Source organism: Aquila chrysaetos, chromosome 18 (assembly GCF_900496995.4).
Source record: "Aquila chrysaetos chrysaetos chromosome 18, bAquChr1.4, whole genome shotgun sequence".
Lineage (NCBI taxonomy): Eukaryota > Metazoa > Chordata > Aves > Accipitriformes > Accipitridae > Aquila > Aquila chrysaetos.
In genome coordinates this window covers 15762700-15782752 of record NC_044021.1, presented here as the reverse complement: position 1 = coordinate 15782752, position 20053 = coordinate 15762700, and the positions used below count along the sequence as shown (strand labels likewise).

The window sequence follows — 20053 nt, the reverse complement described above, 5'->3', positions numbered from 1 at the left end:
CCAACTGTGGGGAAAAAAAATTATAAATTGCAGCCTCCATGCTGATGAGCACATTTTATGGACAAACCTCATGACCTAAGGTTAGTCAGAAAAGTCTAATGCGTCTTTTTGTATTTATACAAAGGAAAACAAGAGGCAAGAAGCCCTGTCATAAAGTATGTTAGTAATACTGCCATGCAATTACTGTATTGTAGGTTTCTGTATGACATTGCTGATAGCTTTCATGTTATGTTTTTATGCAATTCTTCCTGAATCTCCATTCACTGCAAAGCCTAAGCAACCACTACAAAGACTTGTGGAATGACATCATGTTAAAGAAAATGTTATCACTACATACAGACAAAACATAATTTAGAAGGAAGCCAAATACTACCAAATATTCCCCTCTGCTGACCCTCCCTACTCGACACCTCAACTCTGAGACCACTGTGTGCTACCTTTAACAGATACTACATGGTGTCCTTCTAATAGGGAAGTCATACATATCCAAGTGTGTTGATGTACAGAGTTTCATTTACCACACAACAGCACAATGCAGTACACCAAAACGGAGTCATCCTCTCATTACAGCCTCATACAACACATAATTAAAATTTAAAGAACTCCCACAAACTAAAGTGATTTTAGAATTTTCTGCATGAAGAACGTGGATGGCCCTAATATTTTCCAATGATTTAACAACTTAAGGTCCTTTTCCCCTCCTGCCAGTGTTTCTAGCTTCTTTTCAATCCTTCCCTGGTACCCCCATCCAAGATCATCACCTTCCACACTCTGTGCAAGGAGGTCCTTCTCCCTCCTCTCCCTCTCCCTTACAAATAGCCCTGCCTTCCACTTCTTCCATGGACAACAGCTGCTCCTGCACACACCGTCCGGAGACTGCTAAACCATTGCTCCAGAGGGGATGGCCCTGGGAGAGCTGCTGCTGCTGCCAGGCAGGGCACACAGCTGCTGCGGGAAGCACGGGGCAGTTGCTGCTGCTAGCGGCTTCCCTCCCACAAGCAGGAGCTGCAAGCCTGGATCCCTGGGAGGCAGGGGAAGGGAAGGACTTCAGGACTTGGACCACGCTTCCTGCTCAAATGGTTCTCCATCTCCTTTGGGAAAGGGCAGCAGACTCCAAACATGGATCTCCTGGGCCCAACTCCACCCCATGACCTGCCTATTGGAATCGACTACTATGTGCAGTTAAAGATGTTGGAAGAAAAAAGAAATTGTATCTTTTGCCAAATTAACTGCATCTCAAGGAGACTTGTACCCAAAGTTCTCATGATCAAGAATCATAAGAGTATACAAAATCATAGTTGTATTAGTAAAGAAATTTTGATATCCTCTTTCTCTTCTTACATTTATAAAGGTAAATTACACAGGTGAATATAAAACAATTTTAGTGTTTCTACCAATGACTTATTATTTCTTATATTGTGACTTATATTATTTCTCACCAATGACTTACTCTCACTTTACTGTGTTGTGCCTGAACATGGCTAAGTGTAAAAAAAAAAGCAAAACTAAGGTTTTGTTTAAATGTGTAGTTCTTATTTTTAGAAGAGTCTGGGCCATTATTATTTGGATGACTTTGCCTAACTTGAGTGCCCTTGAGAAGATTAGCCTGCATCACTACTTTTCTCCTCTCTGCTACATCCAGAACGTTGAAGAGACTTAACAGGTACGCAAATATCATTGGAGGTTGCTGAGCAAAGTTGAAACTTCAATTTTTCATGTTTGTGTAGTTTTTCCTGTTTAGTTTTTCATACTGAAGTGGATGCCCAGATAATTTCCAAACATTGCCAGCCAGTCTGATTTTGTCTTCTCTCTCCCCTTTTGGAAATGTATAGCTGAGACGATGACTGAGAAACCTAAGCTCTAATAGCTCCACATGAAGGAGCTGCCAAGCTTCAATCTTCCTCTTCATCTTCATGTGGCTCTTCCACAACTAACCCTATGGAAATCCAGCCAACTAGCAGCTCAACACTAGGTGAAAACCCAGCAAACTAGCTACTAAGAAAGAACTATTCAGACCTGTCTGCACTTCTATTACCTTTTTCCTAAAAAACCCCAAACTCTGAATGTGCCTCTCACAAGATACTAAGATTTTAAAAAATCATTTACTCTCTCACCCCCTTACCTACTATATCTGAGAAATACTGAAATGAAGGCAGTCACTTTTTTGGCTTTAGTCTTTTAGTTGCTCCCTGATGAGAATAAAAGCTAGTTGGGATCCCCGTGCAAACTAGGGAGCTTACAATTCACCATGGTTATGAAAATTCAGAAGTGGAGGAAGGCTTTACCTCCCCTGTTAAGAGAAGAACAGAGTACATGCCCATTCTCTTCCCTTCCTCTGATGGGCTTTACCCTAACTAACTCTGGATAAAAGTTTCTTTCCATGAACGTAGATACACTGTGAACAAAATTTCAATTGTATATTTTCTTCATAATTCTTCAGCTTGTTACACCACATTTTTGAAATATATGAATTCATTTTAAACCAATCAACTAAATGCCTAAGCATTACAAACTTTATCACTGCAATGGTACTGTACTTAATTTGTCGATTTGATCAAAACAGTCATTCCACAATATCTAACTGATGTAAACAAGACTGATTTGTGGTAAATCAAACATTGGGCAGAGCAGTTCTAGGATGTCATAGAAATTTCTGTAAAATCTGTATGTAAAAATACTGAACACCAAACCAATTTACCTACCTAACCTCCCTCCCTACAAAAAGTTTTTACTCCTTCTAAGTGAAGCCAAAGTACAATTAGTGCAGAATTACAAGAGTATCTGTGAAAACTCAACACGTACCAAGGAACTTACTGACCTATAAACAAGGTCTCTAAAAACACACAACAATCACATAAATACCACTCTGCAACCAACAGAAATCCTCCTTAACTGCTGAGGATTGCCAGGGACGCTGGAGTATCTCAAGTTTTCACCCAAAGGCTCCAACAGCCTCCCCAAGGGCCTTCCCTAACCCTGACGCGGTGCTGCCAAACTCGCTCCTGTGCGGATCCCTTCTCCCTGGGCAGGGGCAGAGCAGGTACAGCACCTTAGGGGAGGGTGCTCACATCATAGCAGGGCTCAGCCAGGGGACAGAGAAACCAAGGAGCACATACAACTTGGGGAGGGGGGGGAGTGCTTAAGAGAGAGAAATACATAGTCAAATTGTAATTAAAGCCCATCAAAAATTGCTTCCGTATAATGGATTTTTCTTTTTGGAGTCTTCAAAGAGTATGAGGCCTATCCAAAGAATATATGATGTACTTACAGTAGGAAGATAGGCTAATATTTAAGTATATTTAAAAATATTTAAAAAATCAACACATAAAAGACTGAAACATTTGAAAATGTGATCATTGAGTTTAACTGAGTTGTTCGAAGATCGTGGCATAGCTAATTCTTACGCTGGGTAAATATTAGAATATTAGACAAAATTACAGCAAAAGTATAGAGATGTTAATGCCAGGTCAACTACAGACCCAGTGAGTGACTTTTATACAGCTTTATCCTGAAATAAATTTTATTTAGTATTACCCCCACCCTTTTTAACCTGAACATATGTAAGTACATGGCCTATTTGTATTACATTATCCTACTAGGTTTGTAATTTATAATACACAACAGTGCAGTAATAATTTCTTCATATTACACTTTAACTGAAAATAATCTAGAGAGATGTATTACTTTCACTGGGGCCTAAATTTCACCTGCCACAATCTAAAACAAATATGATATAAATTAATTTGGTATCAGAGTTCATACCAGGAATTTTAAAATAGAAAACAAAATAATTCTTAAAAAGCTGGGAATAGATGCAACTCTATTATAAGAATTCACTGTCCTTTCAAAAAGAAAGCTCACACAATTGCAATTATGTCTTTTATTATTTTGTTAAAAAATTGTGTATTATTGACATGCATAAAAAGTCTAATAGAGCATGGAGTGCTCCTTAACATTTCATGCATCAATCACTAATCTACTAATATATCTCATTCGATTATAAGATGACATTTCAAACTGGACTATGCCAACAAAACAGTAACAGGGAGCCCTTAACTATGACAAGGTATAACAAGAGGAATAATGATTTCTTGAAGATGACTACTGTGCCAGAGTAAAACTTAATACTAAAAAAGGTCTTAAGAGCAAAATATCTTAACATACCATCATAACAAGTCCATTTTCTTCCTCAAAGTTTCACAGCAAGCCAAAAAATAAAGATCAGTGAGGGATACTGATTGTTTTGGCTTGTATTACTTTTATCAGAAGACTTAGAGCTCAAGCTTTAAATGTTAGCTAGCTACATCTGTATTTGGAAATGCAAATCAAAAGAAATCTGATTTCCAAAAATGCAGGGCATCAGCACTTCCCCATGAGGTCAATAAACACAATAGGTATCTAAACTGTCAATTGAATGAAAAAAAAAAATATAAAAAGCATACCATTGATTTGTCATATGTGTTAAAGGGACTCATGCTTGAATAATTTTACCCATTGCTTTCAAAGCTGATTAAACATAATATGCTTGTTATTGTTTCCTTTCAATTTACAGCACCAGAAAGAGAAAGAAAACCTTTGAAATAAACATTGCCTCTGATTCTTAAGAGCAGAAACGTCAAGTAGAACTAAATCAAGTTCAGAAACCCCTCATTTCAGAGTATTTCTTCAAGAATATGTCCTGGATCCTGACCCATAGTTTGGGCAGCCACTCCATTTACTATCATCACTATCCTATACTACATGATCATTTGAGAAAACTCATTCTCTCACTGTACAGTTATTACAAAATACGCATTTTTTTAATTAATGGTAGGATTTTTTATTTATTTTTACCTTTTTTAAATGGAAAACTTTCCACTTCCTACAAGGACATGAGATAAGCAGTAGGTCTAAATTTCTTTTTTCTCCCTCTCACATATTTAAAAAGGTTTTTTTGCTACTCCATTGTTTGCGCTCAGAAAGGTAATTTCTAAAAACACCCCCCAACCTAACTGACTGTACAGGACTCAATAAAGCTAATAGAAACAAAAGCACTGTCAACGTGCAAAGCAAAGAAACAAGAAAACAAAATGCCTCGCTAGCTTTCAATAATAGTAATCAAAGATGTAACTTGCGGTTTCTATAAACTTTTAAATATTTAAAACAGGTTTTCAAGCTAATTGCCTGCACATGCACAGAAAGTAAAAATAGATGATTCTCTAAACTAAAGAATGCAGAATAATCTGTCATCCTTTGTATTCAGAAATTAAAACAGAAAATCACAAAACACACAGTAAATTGTTTGAAATACCCATTATTACCATATTAAATTTTCCTGCTTTTGCTAATATAAGAAAAAACCCTCTTTGAATTCCTCGGTGAAAGGGTGTTGCCCTGCACTGCCGTAATATATCTCCACACAATCATCAACTTTAAGAGAAGCCCTAGCAGGTTATTCTTTCCGTATGCCAAAAATGATTTTGAAATTTGAAATTTTGAAATCAATAAAATGTTATGCCTGGTAAAATAAGAATTAGCTTTGCATTTACAGTTGGTTTCAACTCATTCCTGTATTTCTCAAAAGTGGCCACTGAATTTGAAATCTGTCCAGAAAACCAAGGGATGAGAGGAAAATACAACATAACAAATCTGTTTACACTGGAGGGGTTTTTGAACTGACTATCCCAAAACAAAAAAGGATGAATGAAAATCAGTATTCTTTATATAAAGCATCTAAGTTTTGTGGGGTTTGGTTTTTTTTCCCCCAAAATGTCTTATACACTTCTCTAAGCATTTTTTAAAGGATGTCATATATGGATCTAAAGAAAGGTTTCTTTAGATGTCCCCTTGTCTTACTCATGCAATTCCAGAATAGAAATTTCCAACTACATCAGTAGTTATTTCATTGTGTCTATAGTTTGTTTCTTCTCTAAAATCTTTTCAGTATTCCCTTCAGATACATGATTTTTTAAATTATTATTATTTTATAACCTCTTTGTTCCTATTGTACCAACTTTCATCAATGGCTTGGCCTAGGTTCTCCAACTGTGTATACATTGGAAGTCCACTTGGACACCTCTCACATGGAACTACCCTGAGAATGCAGTCAGCCAGTTTCTCCACTCCCTCTCATTCTAGCCAATCTTAAAAACGAGATAGCAATCCAAGTTGAAATCTGAGGGACAACAGTGCTAACGCATGGAAGACACTATGCCAGCCAACACATATTATCTACAGATTCATTATACACCAAGCTTGATTTAAGAGTAAAGACAAATGTATGTGACAAACAAAGAAATCTTGAGAGTTTCTTTACTCTGATATTAGGCCAAGTCTTCTTGGAGTTGCTCTTAACAGTGTTTACGTATTCCTATCTTCATCCCAGGTTAAAAACTCTGTTTAGGAGCCAGCAAGGAAAATGGTCAGTTCAAGTTATCTTCCTGCTGTTCATCACTTTGCTTAGTCTCCCACTTTAGATATGTCCCTCTGTAGTTTCTATTTTTTTATATCTTAAGGAATAAATAACTTCTTCTAAGTTTTGTACCTTTGCTGCCTGCTGCAATTTTTTAAAAAGATTACTAATAAATATAAATAAGCACAGATCCTGTTACAGAATCTTACAACATCCCCCTATTAACCTTCTGACACAACTACAATGAACCATTAAGCCTACTCTGTTTTCCATCTTCCCACCCAGTTTCTTAGCAGCCTTTTGAAGCACAACTACTTACTTTCTTTAGTTGCCTCTTTCAAGGAATATTTTCAAAGAAAATAAATGACAATCTGTACTTCTTTATCCATGTTTCACTGAGATGTTCAAAGAACTCGTAATACAATAGTAAGATGCTCTCTTTCCACCTCTTCTTCCACCCCTCCTATGAAGACAGGCTGAAAGAGTTGGGGTTGTTCACCTGGAGAAGAGAAGGCTCCAGGGAGACCTTATGGCAGCCTTCCAGTACCTAACGGGGGCCTACAGGAAAGCTGGAGGGGCACTTTTTACAAGGGCATATAGTGACAGGACAAGGGGTAATGGCTTTAAGCTGAAAGAGGATAGATTTAGATTAGATGTAAGGAAGAAATTCTTTACTGTGAGGGCGGTGAGACACTGGAACAGGTTGCCCAGAGAGGTTGTGGATGCCCCAACCCTGGCAGTGTTCAAGGCCAGGTTGGATGGGGCTTTGAGCGACCCGGTCTAATAAAACGTTTCCCTGCCCACAGCAGGGGGGTTGGGACTACATAATGTTTAAGGTCCCTGCCAACCCAAACTATTCTGATTCTATGATTAAATCTTAGAACTTCCCAGTTTTCAGATGCATTCAAATACAGAATATTCTAGTTCAAAGCACTAGTGTTTATGATTTGCCTTTGTTTCTTAAAGGCATCTAAAATATAATAAACTTTAAAGCATTTTAAATTAAAAATACTTACTAAATAAAAACCAAAAGATTTTTTACGCATTCTAAGATTGCGAAATTAAGAAAACAGTTACTAGAGCAGAATTAACTGATAATTTGTGGCCTAATGCATTTTAGTGTGTGTTCTTAAATATGTTTACAATATAAATGGTATGTACAGCAGATAATTTAGATATTTTTGTTTGATTTGAAAAAATTCATACAGTATCACAAATGTACAGCTTCTGTATTTATTTTCTTTTAAATAAAAGAATAATACTTTGCTGTACTATTATCAATAACTCACAGCAGCAGTTTTGGATCACAAGTATGCCGGTTTGAGTACTGCAATTTCTCTGGCTGGATAGGAAGTACGTCTATCCCAGGGCAGTATAGGATCTGGCTATTTCATTAGTTCTCATTATAAAAAAATATATTTTTGCAATCACCTGTAAAATGCAAAGCTGTTTCCAGCTGTTATCCAAGCAGTTAGCTTTAAAAAAAAAAACCAACTCCCCCCTCAGTTTGCGTCTCCTTGAATCTAACAATTTTCTCTCTTTCACAAACATTGATGGAAAAAAACTGAAATTGTTTGTTTACTAATTCTGTGATATTTTATCCCACTTGTAACAGTCTCCCTATGAGGATGTTTTGTTGACTTTTTATTTTAAGTAGATAATGTGATCTAGGCAGCTCTTCCCTGAACTGTGTTAAGATTGTTTTGGTCTGTTTTTTACAGATTTTTGTATGAACCTATTAATATGAATCTTCTTTTCAAGAGAACACAGATTCATAATGACAGTTACCTTAGCAAACATGCATTCCATCCACTTCACAGCCTTAACAGAGACGGGAGATGTAACTTTTTAAAAAATTGAAACAGCAAGAGACAAAAAAGGTTGCTGGTTACTCTGCCAGGCACAACTGCAAAAGGCACCACATGAGTATTTCTGATTGCACTTCACATTTCTGCTGTATTATCAAAAGCTGTTCTAAAGTTTTACAATTTTGACAATAGTGGAAGGAAAAAAAAAAAACACAAACAACTATCTCAACACTTTTGTTCTATCATTTAGTCTGATCTTCCCTACATTTTCTCTGTGTAGACGTATGCAAAGTAGGTTGAAAGTGAGCCTTGTAAACAGAGCCTTTGCTTCATTGTGCTTCATCTTTCCCGAGTTTTGACACAGCAGGTATGACAAACTTGTCATCAGAAATTACTTCTGTCTCATGTTGGTACAAGTACTGTAGGACAACATAATGGCTGATCATTATTGACCCCATCTGAGTAGTCAAGAGAGATTTACACTCCAGATTCTCAGTCCCTGTAAACTGATGCAACAACAGAAGAACTGCACAGCTGAGAGCTTTGTGTTTACCAGTGGGCCTGCAGGTGTAATACCAATTTCAGTGAAAATAACAGGAGTTTTTCTATCAACTTAGGTTGAGGATTTTATGTCCAAACTGAGTATTTCTTGAGAACTTCCTTCCCCCCCTCCCCTTTTTTTTTAAAATACATTTTATCCAGCATTTCCATTAAAGGTTTTTCAGGGACAGAATTAAAACAAGGAAAAAGCATGTCTCTGTCTCCCTCCCCAGGGACACATCCTCTCCCTCACTGTCACTTCCAGAAGGCTGATAAAAATAAGTCTGTCCCTAAAGGAGCAGTCGGTTAGGCCATATTATAACCTGGGGTTGCAAAGTGGGGAGAAGGAATGGGACCACTCTTTTCAAAGTAGCTACCTTTTACACCAGCTTAGCTGTATCAAAACTCCACACCAATGTAGCATCCAACTGAGGCATCTCTGTTCTTAGTTGAGGATGGCAGAAGGCAGAAAAAGGAAGAAACCAGTCACTTATGCCTTATGTTCTCAGGAAAACAGCCTTAAAACTCAAGCAAACCCTGCACTTAAATCCTGATTTATTATTATGGTAATCTATTGACATAAACCAATATGGCCCTGAAGATGAGAGATTTTCACAAGCAGTTCTCAATCCTGGAGCACCACGTAAAGTAACAATTATCTGTACCAGAAACAGCACAAGCAATGGGGTGGAGGGGAGACAAAAAACCAGAATGGTATGGGATAACAGATCAATTTTCCACATAATACAGACCATCCAGTCTCCCATATTACCTAACACTTTTGCATTTATATTATGCCAGAAAATATAGATAAACAAGAAATTGGCAACAATTCAGAATATTATTTTAGTTAAGGGTAAAGTAGTTGAAGAACTTGAAAATGACTTAGTAATACAGATGGAAAATTTGATGATAGGTTAAAATGTTGCAATACAGTGCACAAGGAAGTAATAATGTGAACTCTTAAGGAGTAAGATCTAAGTGAAATGCAACTTCTGAAGAAAAAAACCAAAACAAACCAAAGGTGTCTTTAAGGTTGATTAAATGAAAACTGGTTTACTCTTTACTCTTAGTGATTTGCTAAATGCATACACAATACAAGATACAAAATTACACACTGCTGCATTTGACAAAGAAGTTTAACCAGTAATTTCAGAAGTTAGGCAGGCTTTACAAAGGACTTCAACCCATTTCATAGGCTTTTGTTTGCACTAATAAAATACTTGGTTGCTTTCCAGATCACTCAGCAGAGATCAAGCCACCATCCAAATGCTATGTACAAACACACTGAAAAAGGAAGTTCCTGTCTTAGGGCTTTTTTTGGAATCACATTTTACTACGTAACCAAAGCAAAAACAAACAAAAGGAGGGCTCAAAGCTGCTTCTGTCCTTCCAGGATGCTAAAAAGAAATCTGAAAAACTGTAACACATCACCCCAACTTTCCTTTCCTTGTACTCTCCACTCTAATTCTCACAGCAATGAACTTCTGCAACTCTCTTAATTTTGCTTTTTGAGAGGGTTATATGCATAGCTTGTGGTCCACCTGGACAATTAATGTGGTTCACACCCAACACACCTTTGTCAACTGCTACGCTTCCCATGGGACTCTTGAGGGTGGCCTAATGAGTTGTGCTGGTGACAGTGGACTGTTCCTCATGTAAAGCCCAACACCCAGGCACATACAGGGAGAGGGAAGAAAGTAACTGGGAGAATTTGGGAGGGAACTGGGTGGGCTCCCCTCACCTTAAGGAACATGGAGCAGCTAAAATCCTTTCAGCTCGGACTGGTATTGTATTGAGAATGTACATTTCTCCCTGGTTCCAGTTGCCTCCATGAACACTTCTACACTTGTTTGGTTCCTATTGAGACTAGAGCTATCAGACACTTAACCAAACAACAGACACTATTTTCCTTGGGTGTTAGAGTGGATTTTTGGTTTTCCAAATCTGTGGTTTTTAATCCCATGAGATGCTTTGAGTAAGGGAGAGAACAGGTAACAAAGAGAACTTAAGTTCAGTCATTTTTTTCCTGATGCCTGGCTTTTCCTTTCGTGCTAATACCATTGTTCTGAGATAAAAACAGCATCATTATCCAACTGAAAAATCAGCAGACACCCTTGTTCCTTGTAGGGTGATATACTGCAATCATCTTTGCATTGTCAGACAGCCTGCTGCTCCTGGAAGTTATTAATCTGAGCTAACGTGTGCAAGGAGGGAGATGCTAATGCCACTGTGCACACTGGTGATGCTTGTCTTCTAACAAGTGATGTGATTCACTGCATTTCTTATATTTCTTCTCTTCCCGTATGCCAGCCACCAGCCTGCCTTATGCTAATTATAGCAATGGATGCAGCTAGATGTTCTTTTCTTGCTCATTTTATACTTGGAGCTTTGCATGCCTTTCTGCCCCAAATCTCCCTTCTAGTGGCATTTATTCTCTATTACATCCACATGTTGGACACTGTCAGCTGACTAAAAACTGTAGCAACTATAGGGTGACCCAGGAAACAAAACCCAACTAGAATTTGTCAAGCAGTGGTATTCACCTGGTTTATGGTCAAGTTTTACAGAAGGTGAACATCAATTCAGTCTTTTAGTCCTTTCTAAAATTGCAAGAAAACTCTCTAGCCTTGTGTGACTGACAGATTAGATTCCCTTTACAGTTTCACTTCTTGTGTACTCTATTAGATAGAACTTCTCTAGATATTATGTGTACTATGCCTAAAACATTTGCAATAAAATTTCAAAGCTATTTTTTTATTCAATTGCGATGAAGGAAGCTTTCAAAAACTTTAAAGGTGTCAGAACCTATTGTTAGACATGAGGCCACTTCTTGTCTTGCCTAGTTTTGAGTAATATGCATTGCTTGTAGGCGCTTAACATCTTTTCCACAACATTTCAGTTATTTGGTGGTGTTTCTCTGTTTCATTCATCCATTTCAGGATTGCTTCTATTAACTTTTAGTAACAGCTGATGATCACCACATATTTCAAAAAACCAGAACCACAGCAACGTTCATTCAGTGACCCATTCCCCATTCCCACTTCTTCCATATATCACCCTTCTTAGACTTGTATGTAGTATATTACTCCATCAACTCTGTTTTCAAGGCCAAGACTTTAAAATATGAACATTCAATAAAATGGTTTTCTATATTAAAAAATATACTTTGGATAGCAGCTAGATTTTAGTATGCTGAAACCACCAAATCCCAAAGCAAACATTACTGTTATTTTATACCCCTGGTACCCCTGCACATTTGTATAAATATTTGCTGGTTGCCTTTTCTGAGACTGTAGGAACTCTGGAACAAGAACTGCATCATGGCAGTTTGTCTCATCAAAAGCAGGACTAGGTGCTACAATAATACTAATATTTCCTAGTAATTGCAGTCATGGGATTTTCCTATGTGTACAAGTTTTTTTTTCCTGGTGTGTACTTTTATTATAAATGAAATTTAAAAAAAATATATAAAGGCTGGGGAAAACAAACAAAGAACAGAGTAAATGCTGAAGAGTTTCACCATCCTGAACTAGGACTAAAAACCAACATGGGTCACACAATTCAAAAGCAGTCATAGCAATAATCTCAAAATTAGGAACTCTGTTTTGATATTAAAATTTTAAATTATTTTTCCAATATTACTTAAAAAAATCAAAACCAGCTTTTATTAAAAAAGTTGTCTAAAATTTTTTTTAAGTATAATATGTATTTTTCTAGAATCTTTCAAAATTATGCTTTCCAGTTAGTGATTTCTGTTTTGACTAACTGGGTTTTCCAACAAAAATGTTTTGATTAAAAAATCCTAAACCAGCTTAAGTAAAAAGTTATTTTTCAAAACATGCTTTTGTCTTCCTGACAGCACCCTCCATGTGGAAGTAGGAACTCTTAAAATTAACAGAAGGTGTATGTGGAGGAGGTGGGAAGTTTGGAAAGAGTGCTCCAAATGCCAGATCTATCATTTGTATTATTAATATGTCAGATCTGGTGCATATGAAGATGAGGTTACGAATTTGATGGCGTTTCTGTGCAATGAATACCTCTCATGAGGTACGATTCCCAAGGTGGTGTTGAAAATATGATGAGGTGTCCATTGAAGACAGAAGGAATGTCCTGAGTAAGGAGTGAAACGGGATCCTGAACCGCAACAGCCCCATGCAGGGGAGGGAGAGAAGCATCGATTCACCTCATTTTTAAAGAATAGCACTGTGAAGTTAAAAATAAAAAACAGCAAGGAGAAGAGCGCAGCTTTAATGAAGAGACAGAGTATGTGTCAGCTGAGGAATCTCGAAGGCCAGGCTAGCTCTAGGAAACAGGGCTGCCTCTCTTGACTTCTCTCTAAATAAAGGTCCACTCTGGCATGCAGAATGGCTGAGTTGGAGCCTGGGCTTCCGTGAGAAAGATATCTGTCCAAGAAATCCTAAAAAGCTAGGAAAAGAGACTGATGTCAGATATAAATGCGAAGTATTTTTCTTTTGCAACTTTGTTTCCATGTTTTATAATCAAAGAATTACTGCATGATTGGGATGTTACCCCAAAAACTGTTGCAGATGAGCATAACTGCCTGCAAAGCGATAATAAATTTGGATATTTAGCATGCATTTCCCAGCAGACTGCACAGCTCAGCTTGAGGATTGGCAGCGGTGGATCAGGACAGAGAGGTAAATCCTCAGTTAACGAACGTGTACTAATATCCCTCCAGCAGCAGACAGAAGGTGGAAACATACTGTGTATTTTTGGGCAACCACGTATTGTAACTATCTCCTTGGCTCTTCTTTTTTTGATCTATACCTTAAGATCTCATGAAAACATAAGTGTGAGAAAAATCTCATATTGCCATCATCCCTAGGGTCAGTTGATAGCTTTCAGCGTTAGTTGCCTAGACAAATGCCTAAGAAGAGCTGAAGGAGGTGGTGGCAGCTGAGGAAATTGTAACATCTCAGTGAAACAGATAAATGCACCTCAGCTAATGCTTTATGTGTCACTACCATTCCTGCGCAGGTCTTTCTACTTCCACTCGATGCCCTGTAACTAGGCCCTTGCTGTACCACTAATACCAGAGTGAAATGTTGGTGGGAATGATTTAATCATTTGTGGTTACTGATAGATCCAAGAAGGTCCTTTGTGTCCAAGTTTTTTTTTCTGAATGCCATGAGGCAAAAAAACATGACGTTGAAGGCAGCACTTATCAATCAATTCACTAGGAACAACACCATACTCCAAAACACATATTAATTATCACAAAACCATCACACACGCAAACACACTCCTCTACCTCACGTACTCAGAAAACTCACATACTGGCATCTCTTGCATTTTCCCCTCCAGCTTTGTTTACATCCTCTGAGATTTACATTCCTTCTTTAGCCCATGCAAAGGAAGAGATATTCCTGGCATCTGTGTGTGCATTACCATGGTTACCTAGTTCATCTGCAGCAAAATGGGTTGGTCCATGACCTGACACCACAGCTCCAGGAGCATCCTCCTCCCTTGTCCACTGCTTTTCAACCTCTCCCACTGCAGCTGTTTTTTCAGAAAATCTGAATGCAAGCAACAGTGGGGCACCCAACGCAAACTCTCCCAAAGTCTTCCAACATATTTTTTTGCCTCTATAGTTTGTCTCTAAGTGAGTTTTTTGGCAGGTCCAATCCTTGGTTTTCAAGCAATTTTTCCAGCAAGCTGTCATCAAATAGCATACCTGCAGATTTTACCCACTGCATTTTATTTGAGGATGCAGCATTACACTTGAAAATTTAGCCTCAAAAGCATGCTTCTGAGAACACCTGTGCCTACACAACAGCCTGGGTCTGTCAGGGAAGAACAAAGGTTTGGGGCACAAGAACAAGGACCAGGAATTCTTAAACAAGGGTCTCAGCTGGGTGGGGGGAACAAACAGCTTCCTCCCACAAAAGCAGTTTGGGTTTCTTGGGTATCACAAATTTTACAGTACAAGTTGAATAAACTGTCATCTACTGAGATGTTAGCAAGCCATGCATCAAACCTAAATAAGCTCCCAATATCAAATGAGGTATAAACAACAAAATATTGATAAAATATAATGAAGACAGAATTCAATCCAGGCAGAAGGCATATATACCTCCACAACTGGCTCAAATTTTCACTGAAACAAAACTTTTCAACTTTGTTTTTTTTAAGCAATGTCATTCTCACAGTTTTTTTTTTTTCCAGGCAATATTTATAACAAAATAGATACGTAAACTGTTATGAAGAATCCCTGCTCACATCATTCATCTATTCCCATAATTTATGTTTCTAATATTCATACCAAATTTGACCTATTTAAATAAACTTAAAGCAATGATGTAATCTCTGGAAATGGTACACTGAATATGTGTACCACACAATGTCAAGGCAAACACAGATGTATCTTATGGTGATTCTGAAAACACAAATACCAATGAATTGCTGCGAGGAAAGCAAAAGCTGGCAAAATTCGAAATGGCTTTGTAGTCATACAGTTATGTAAAATAAAGTCGTGAAGTTCTCCAGACTTGATTTAACATGGCTGAAACAGAGTGGATAGCTTGTTTGCATCTGAACGGTAAAAAATACCAGTCAAATGAAAAATCTACACAAAAAATGACCGACTCGTACACATACCTTTTCCATTTATTGTTAATGCTGATGCAATTGTGGCTGTTACTGGCACTGGCAATTGTGGCACTAATGGGTGTATCCTTGGTCGGCTCCCCATCCTAGCACGCTCTGCACCAGGTCCTAATAAAGCTCCCACTGGTTTTTCTGCTGCTACTTCTGGTGCTACAGAGTCTTCTTGATCCTGCTCTATATGGTCCATTTTATCCGGGCTTTCATTCTGGAAGCCATCAACTGTTGTCCGGCTCTTAATTGGGCTTTTGGGCACTAGGATTTTAATACCTGATTTTGCAAGGTCCATATTTTTCCTTCCAGAAAGGGATGGTGAATTGTTTTTCCGGAACTTCTGGGTGGCAGAAAAGAGTTGATTATTTTTTGACTCATGGTCTTTACCCATAACTAAAGATTTAGTAGATGTCTTTGAAAAAGAACTATTGGTAGATCTAGAAATTTGTTTTCTGGCGTTATTTGGAGAGGTCCTGTTTGTCCTGGTTAATGTGCTTTCTTTCTGCTTTTCATTGTGGCGTCTGTTAAATTCATGTATATATTCCTCACAATTAACAAGGTGCTGTTCTGGCTCCCAAGTATCATCTTCACTGTCGTATCCTTTCCATCGCACCAAATACTCTGTTTTTCCCTTCTTGTTTTTCCTCTTGTCAACAATTCTCTCTACCTGTTAAAAAGGAAAATTAAACATTAGACATGGGCAGATATATAACTCATGCAAGCAACTTGCATGCAAAAAATTTGTTAAGTGTAGATAGATTTAAAAATACTCTTGTAGATGTTTAATTCTGTATTGCAGCTCTTTAGCTTACAGTCTTTCACTGCTGACTGGAAATTCTTCTCTTTAAACTTCAGATTGTTACTTCCATCTCATAAAAGATGTTCTAAAATACCAAAACTGTTCTTCAGTAAGTATTTTGCATGCACAAGAACCTGAATATGACACATTACAGTTGACAATCAACACTGGCCCCAGCAAAGTTTTGACACCAACTTCAATGTGGATAGGATTTCCCTCTTTGAATATAGAGATCATGTTTAAATATGCTGTATAAACACAGTGTGTTTACCTTACAAAACTTATCAGTTTGATATTGTTTGACTATTTTGCTTGCTTAGCATAAGGCATATGAAAGAATCTCTTACTTACAGTGAGCTATCCTTTAGCTACCTGGGACAATATCGTACAGCTCAGAAATTGGGACAAATACAGAAGATTTTTTTTTAGAGGCTGTTGTTCTTGTGAAAACAGAGAACTTGTTTTGGCCAGTCTTTGATACACATACTTTAACAAATTACCATGCCTCGCTTATCTGCAAATAGAGATGATATTTATGTCACAAGTATTAAGTGCGCATACGCTACAACTGCACGTAGAACCCACAGGCTAGAGGAATTCAGGCACTGGGGTAAAGCAGACAGGGCAGACAGCAGCAGCTGCAGGGACAGAGGCTCATGCCTCGTACCAGAACTCATGCCAGTCATGCTAGTCCTGCAAAAAGGGAAATCTTTTACAGAAAAAGAAGAAATGTTTGTGCAAGGCTAGTCTAAGGATTTCCCCTTTTTATTTCATTTTTCCTACCCAGGCTGATCCTTCTGGTAAATCCTCCAGCCCACTTCATTTCAGTTATGGGACCAATACAGCCTTCTTCCCCATTTCTATCTTCCTTTTGGTTATTAAAAAAAAAAAAAAAAAAAAAAAAAGCAGGGGTACGGAATGGGACTATCACGTATTAATTAACTCCTAGCGCCTCATGAACAAAGACCACGCATGTAAGCTGAGATCGTACGCACCTAGGAGAACCTCTGAAGACCAGTAACATTTACTGGAGTAGCATTAACCAAATGGAACATCTACAGAACAGTTTGGAAGAATGGAAGGAAAATAGAGGTATGTATGGTACACATATATATGGTATACATATATGGTATATGATTCATTACTGAATCATATGACTGTCGACAACAGATTCTCTTAAGAGTGCAACTCAGTTTTATATGTGGCATGTTATCATAATGTACTGCCTGGTTTTCAACAGTGAGTTTAAATGATTACTATATTATAATAATCTCAGCAGCAAATGTAACCACACATCCTACAACTTCATGTGATACCCTGCAGGTGTTGTACTATGCTGTCCTGTCTCTAGGAAGTTACACAGCTCTGTTTGCATAGGTCTTAAAAAAACCCCAATCAAAACAACAACACACAAATAAAAACCAAACACAAACTAGCTCCACCTTTACTTTGTTACTCAGTTGTACCATTCAATGCAGTTTCTAGAGAGTAATGCAGTAAAAATTATCCAAATATTATTTAAAATGTTAAAATACATTAAAAATATTTTTATTCTAGTTATTTCACTTTTTAGTAAAGTTACTGGACTTAAAAAACCATGCAGCTAGAAAAATGAAACTACTGTTTTTCCATGAAACTGTATTTAGGAAGATCTTAACAAAAATGCTACCCCAAATAAGAAAGTCATTATAGAGAAATATGCCTTCATATTTTTTTTAGTAGACTAGTGAAAAGACTGTCAAGTATTAAGCCAGAAATGTTAAATTAAAAAATAAAAACAAACTCATGAATCAAACTTGATATATTGTCAAAAAAGCAGTTACTGCTATAGTCTTGCTTATCCTCTCTCCCTCTCTTGACCTTCTAAAATAGATTTTAAAAACATGATTCTTAGAGAAAGATCTCTACTACTAGCATTTTTATTTTCTAGCAGGAAATCTTTGTAACAAACATCATCGATTACTGGGCACAAAGTTCTACTAACGTCTTTCAATACTGAAAGGCCACCCATTAAGCACATGCCCTTTTCAAGTAGGAAGCCATCCCTCTCATCCAAAAAACCAGACACCTTGCAGAGATAACAGATGAACTCTAGAACAGGAGACACAAAAATCCATTCCCAACCCGATGATTTATAGAGCAAACAGAAATGCATAAAGAAAACCGTTATATTTAGCTGTATTGTCCAAGTCTGCAACAAAGCCTACCTTGACATTGCTCTTTTTGATTAAAAGGAGCCTTTTTTCCTAGCCCTTTAATTCTTCTTGAAGACATCTTATTTCTATTTTATTTACAACACAAAAATTATAGCAATTTACCTGTGATACACAATTTATCATGTGGCTTCAGAGCTTTAGTGAGGGACTTTTTGGATTGCTTCAGCTTGATTAGTTTAACTCCCCTAGGACCACTTGAAAAACTGCTCAGGAATATTCTGCTTCAATACTTTTGCTGGTGATAACTGCCACATGTGTGTTTCTCATCCAGATTTGGGAAGAGGAAACTGGAATGCTTCCACAATGTACAGAAGGCTTGGGTATAGAACAGGAATATTCATCTTGAACTAGTGGCAGATTTAAACTTAATTTCATGGCAAAACCAGAGACCACAAACTTGTACTTCTCTTTTCCTACTGAAGAAGAAAGCTTGTCCAAGTCATCCATTTCTACTCTGATGTACAGTGGTGACATGACACGAAATATAATGCAAGATATCTTCTTATGTTAGAAGATACTAATGACTTACATCCAAATATTAAAATGCAAAAAGAACACAACTGGGTGGAGAAAAAAGTCTACGTTCCTACTTCCTGACATATCAGTTATGGTGCGGTTTGATGATACATTTAACCGGTTGGAACAGCTAGGTAACATCCGCACGGGCAGTATTGCTTCTCCCCCCACTATTGTTAGAGCAAAGCTAGTGCTTTTCTGATCTTATGCTGAGTTAGTTCGGAGAGTGCCCTTAAGCACCAGGGTAAGAGCTAGACCACATCTTTAGCCATGATCACACCAGAAATGCTGGGGACAACTAGTTCATGCCAACTACCATTTCTACAGTGTCCAACGCCTTCTGCCACAGGGTAATATTTATTTTTAGTAAGTAAAAGGTTCTGTACTGCCAGGATTTGCTGCTAATGGTTAGTTTTCAGGTGTTGTGGAAGAATCAAAACAAAAAGGAAAATTATATAAAAAGGAAAGATAAAACAAGTGTGAGGGAAAGTTATCAGGCAAACTATCTGCATGGCAAAAGATAACATCTCCCAGTTTATTTTAGCATGCTAAGTTATCACTTTCCCCACATGGGGTACTGATCAATGACATTCAAAAACTCAGCCTGCAGAAAAACTGACATAAAACCAACACACTGCTCAGAGGTATAATCCAACAGTGGAGTGCCCAAATTACAATCCCACACACCATAATTGTATCTGAGATTTCCCATCTGTAAAATGGTAAATTTCCCTTCTTTCCATGAATTTGCTGAGAATCAGTTCATGTTTGCTTCCTCTCCCTGAAGAAGCAGACATTTTGTTTGTAATTGCTTTTATTAACAAAATATACCATATTTATACTTTTTAAAAAAACAGACAAGAACAAGGTAAGGTTGCAGGCCAAAGTGCTGTTTGGCTACAGCTGCGCCAGGTAAAAACAGTAATACTGCAACTTCCCCTCCCCATCCTGTGCTCAGAGACAACAGCTCCTCCTCATCTGTCAGCACAAGTTCTTGTGTAATTATTCCCTAATGCAATTCTGTCAAAGTGACCTGGTTTAGATATTAAGAATACCTGAGCTAATGTAGGCATCCCTGAAATAACTGGTTTGGAGAGCAGCCACATATATGTGGTATTTCCTGACATACCTAAGACGACTGCAACTTCCAGCAGAGGACAAC

General features: G+C 37.6%; 1 protein-coding gene across 5 annotated transcripts in view; it reads right to left on the bottom strand.

The window, feature by feature from the left end:
- The window catches only part of CDYL (chromodomain Y like), a 127926-nt gene that overhangs the window by 41934 nt on the left and 65939 nt on the right, over nt 1-20053 (bottom strand). For all 5 annotated transcript variants that reach the window (XM_030041639.2, XM_041118293.1, XM_030041638.2 and 2 more), the window contains one exon: nt 15361-16027. In XM_030041639.2, the coding sequence (XP_029897499.1) occupies nt 15361-16027 (667 nt within the window). The remainder of the gene's footprint in view (nt 1-15360; nt 16028-20053) is intronic.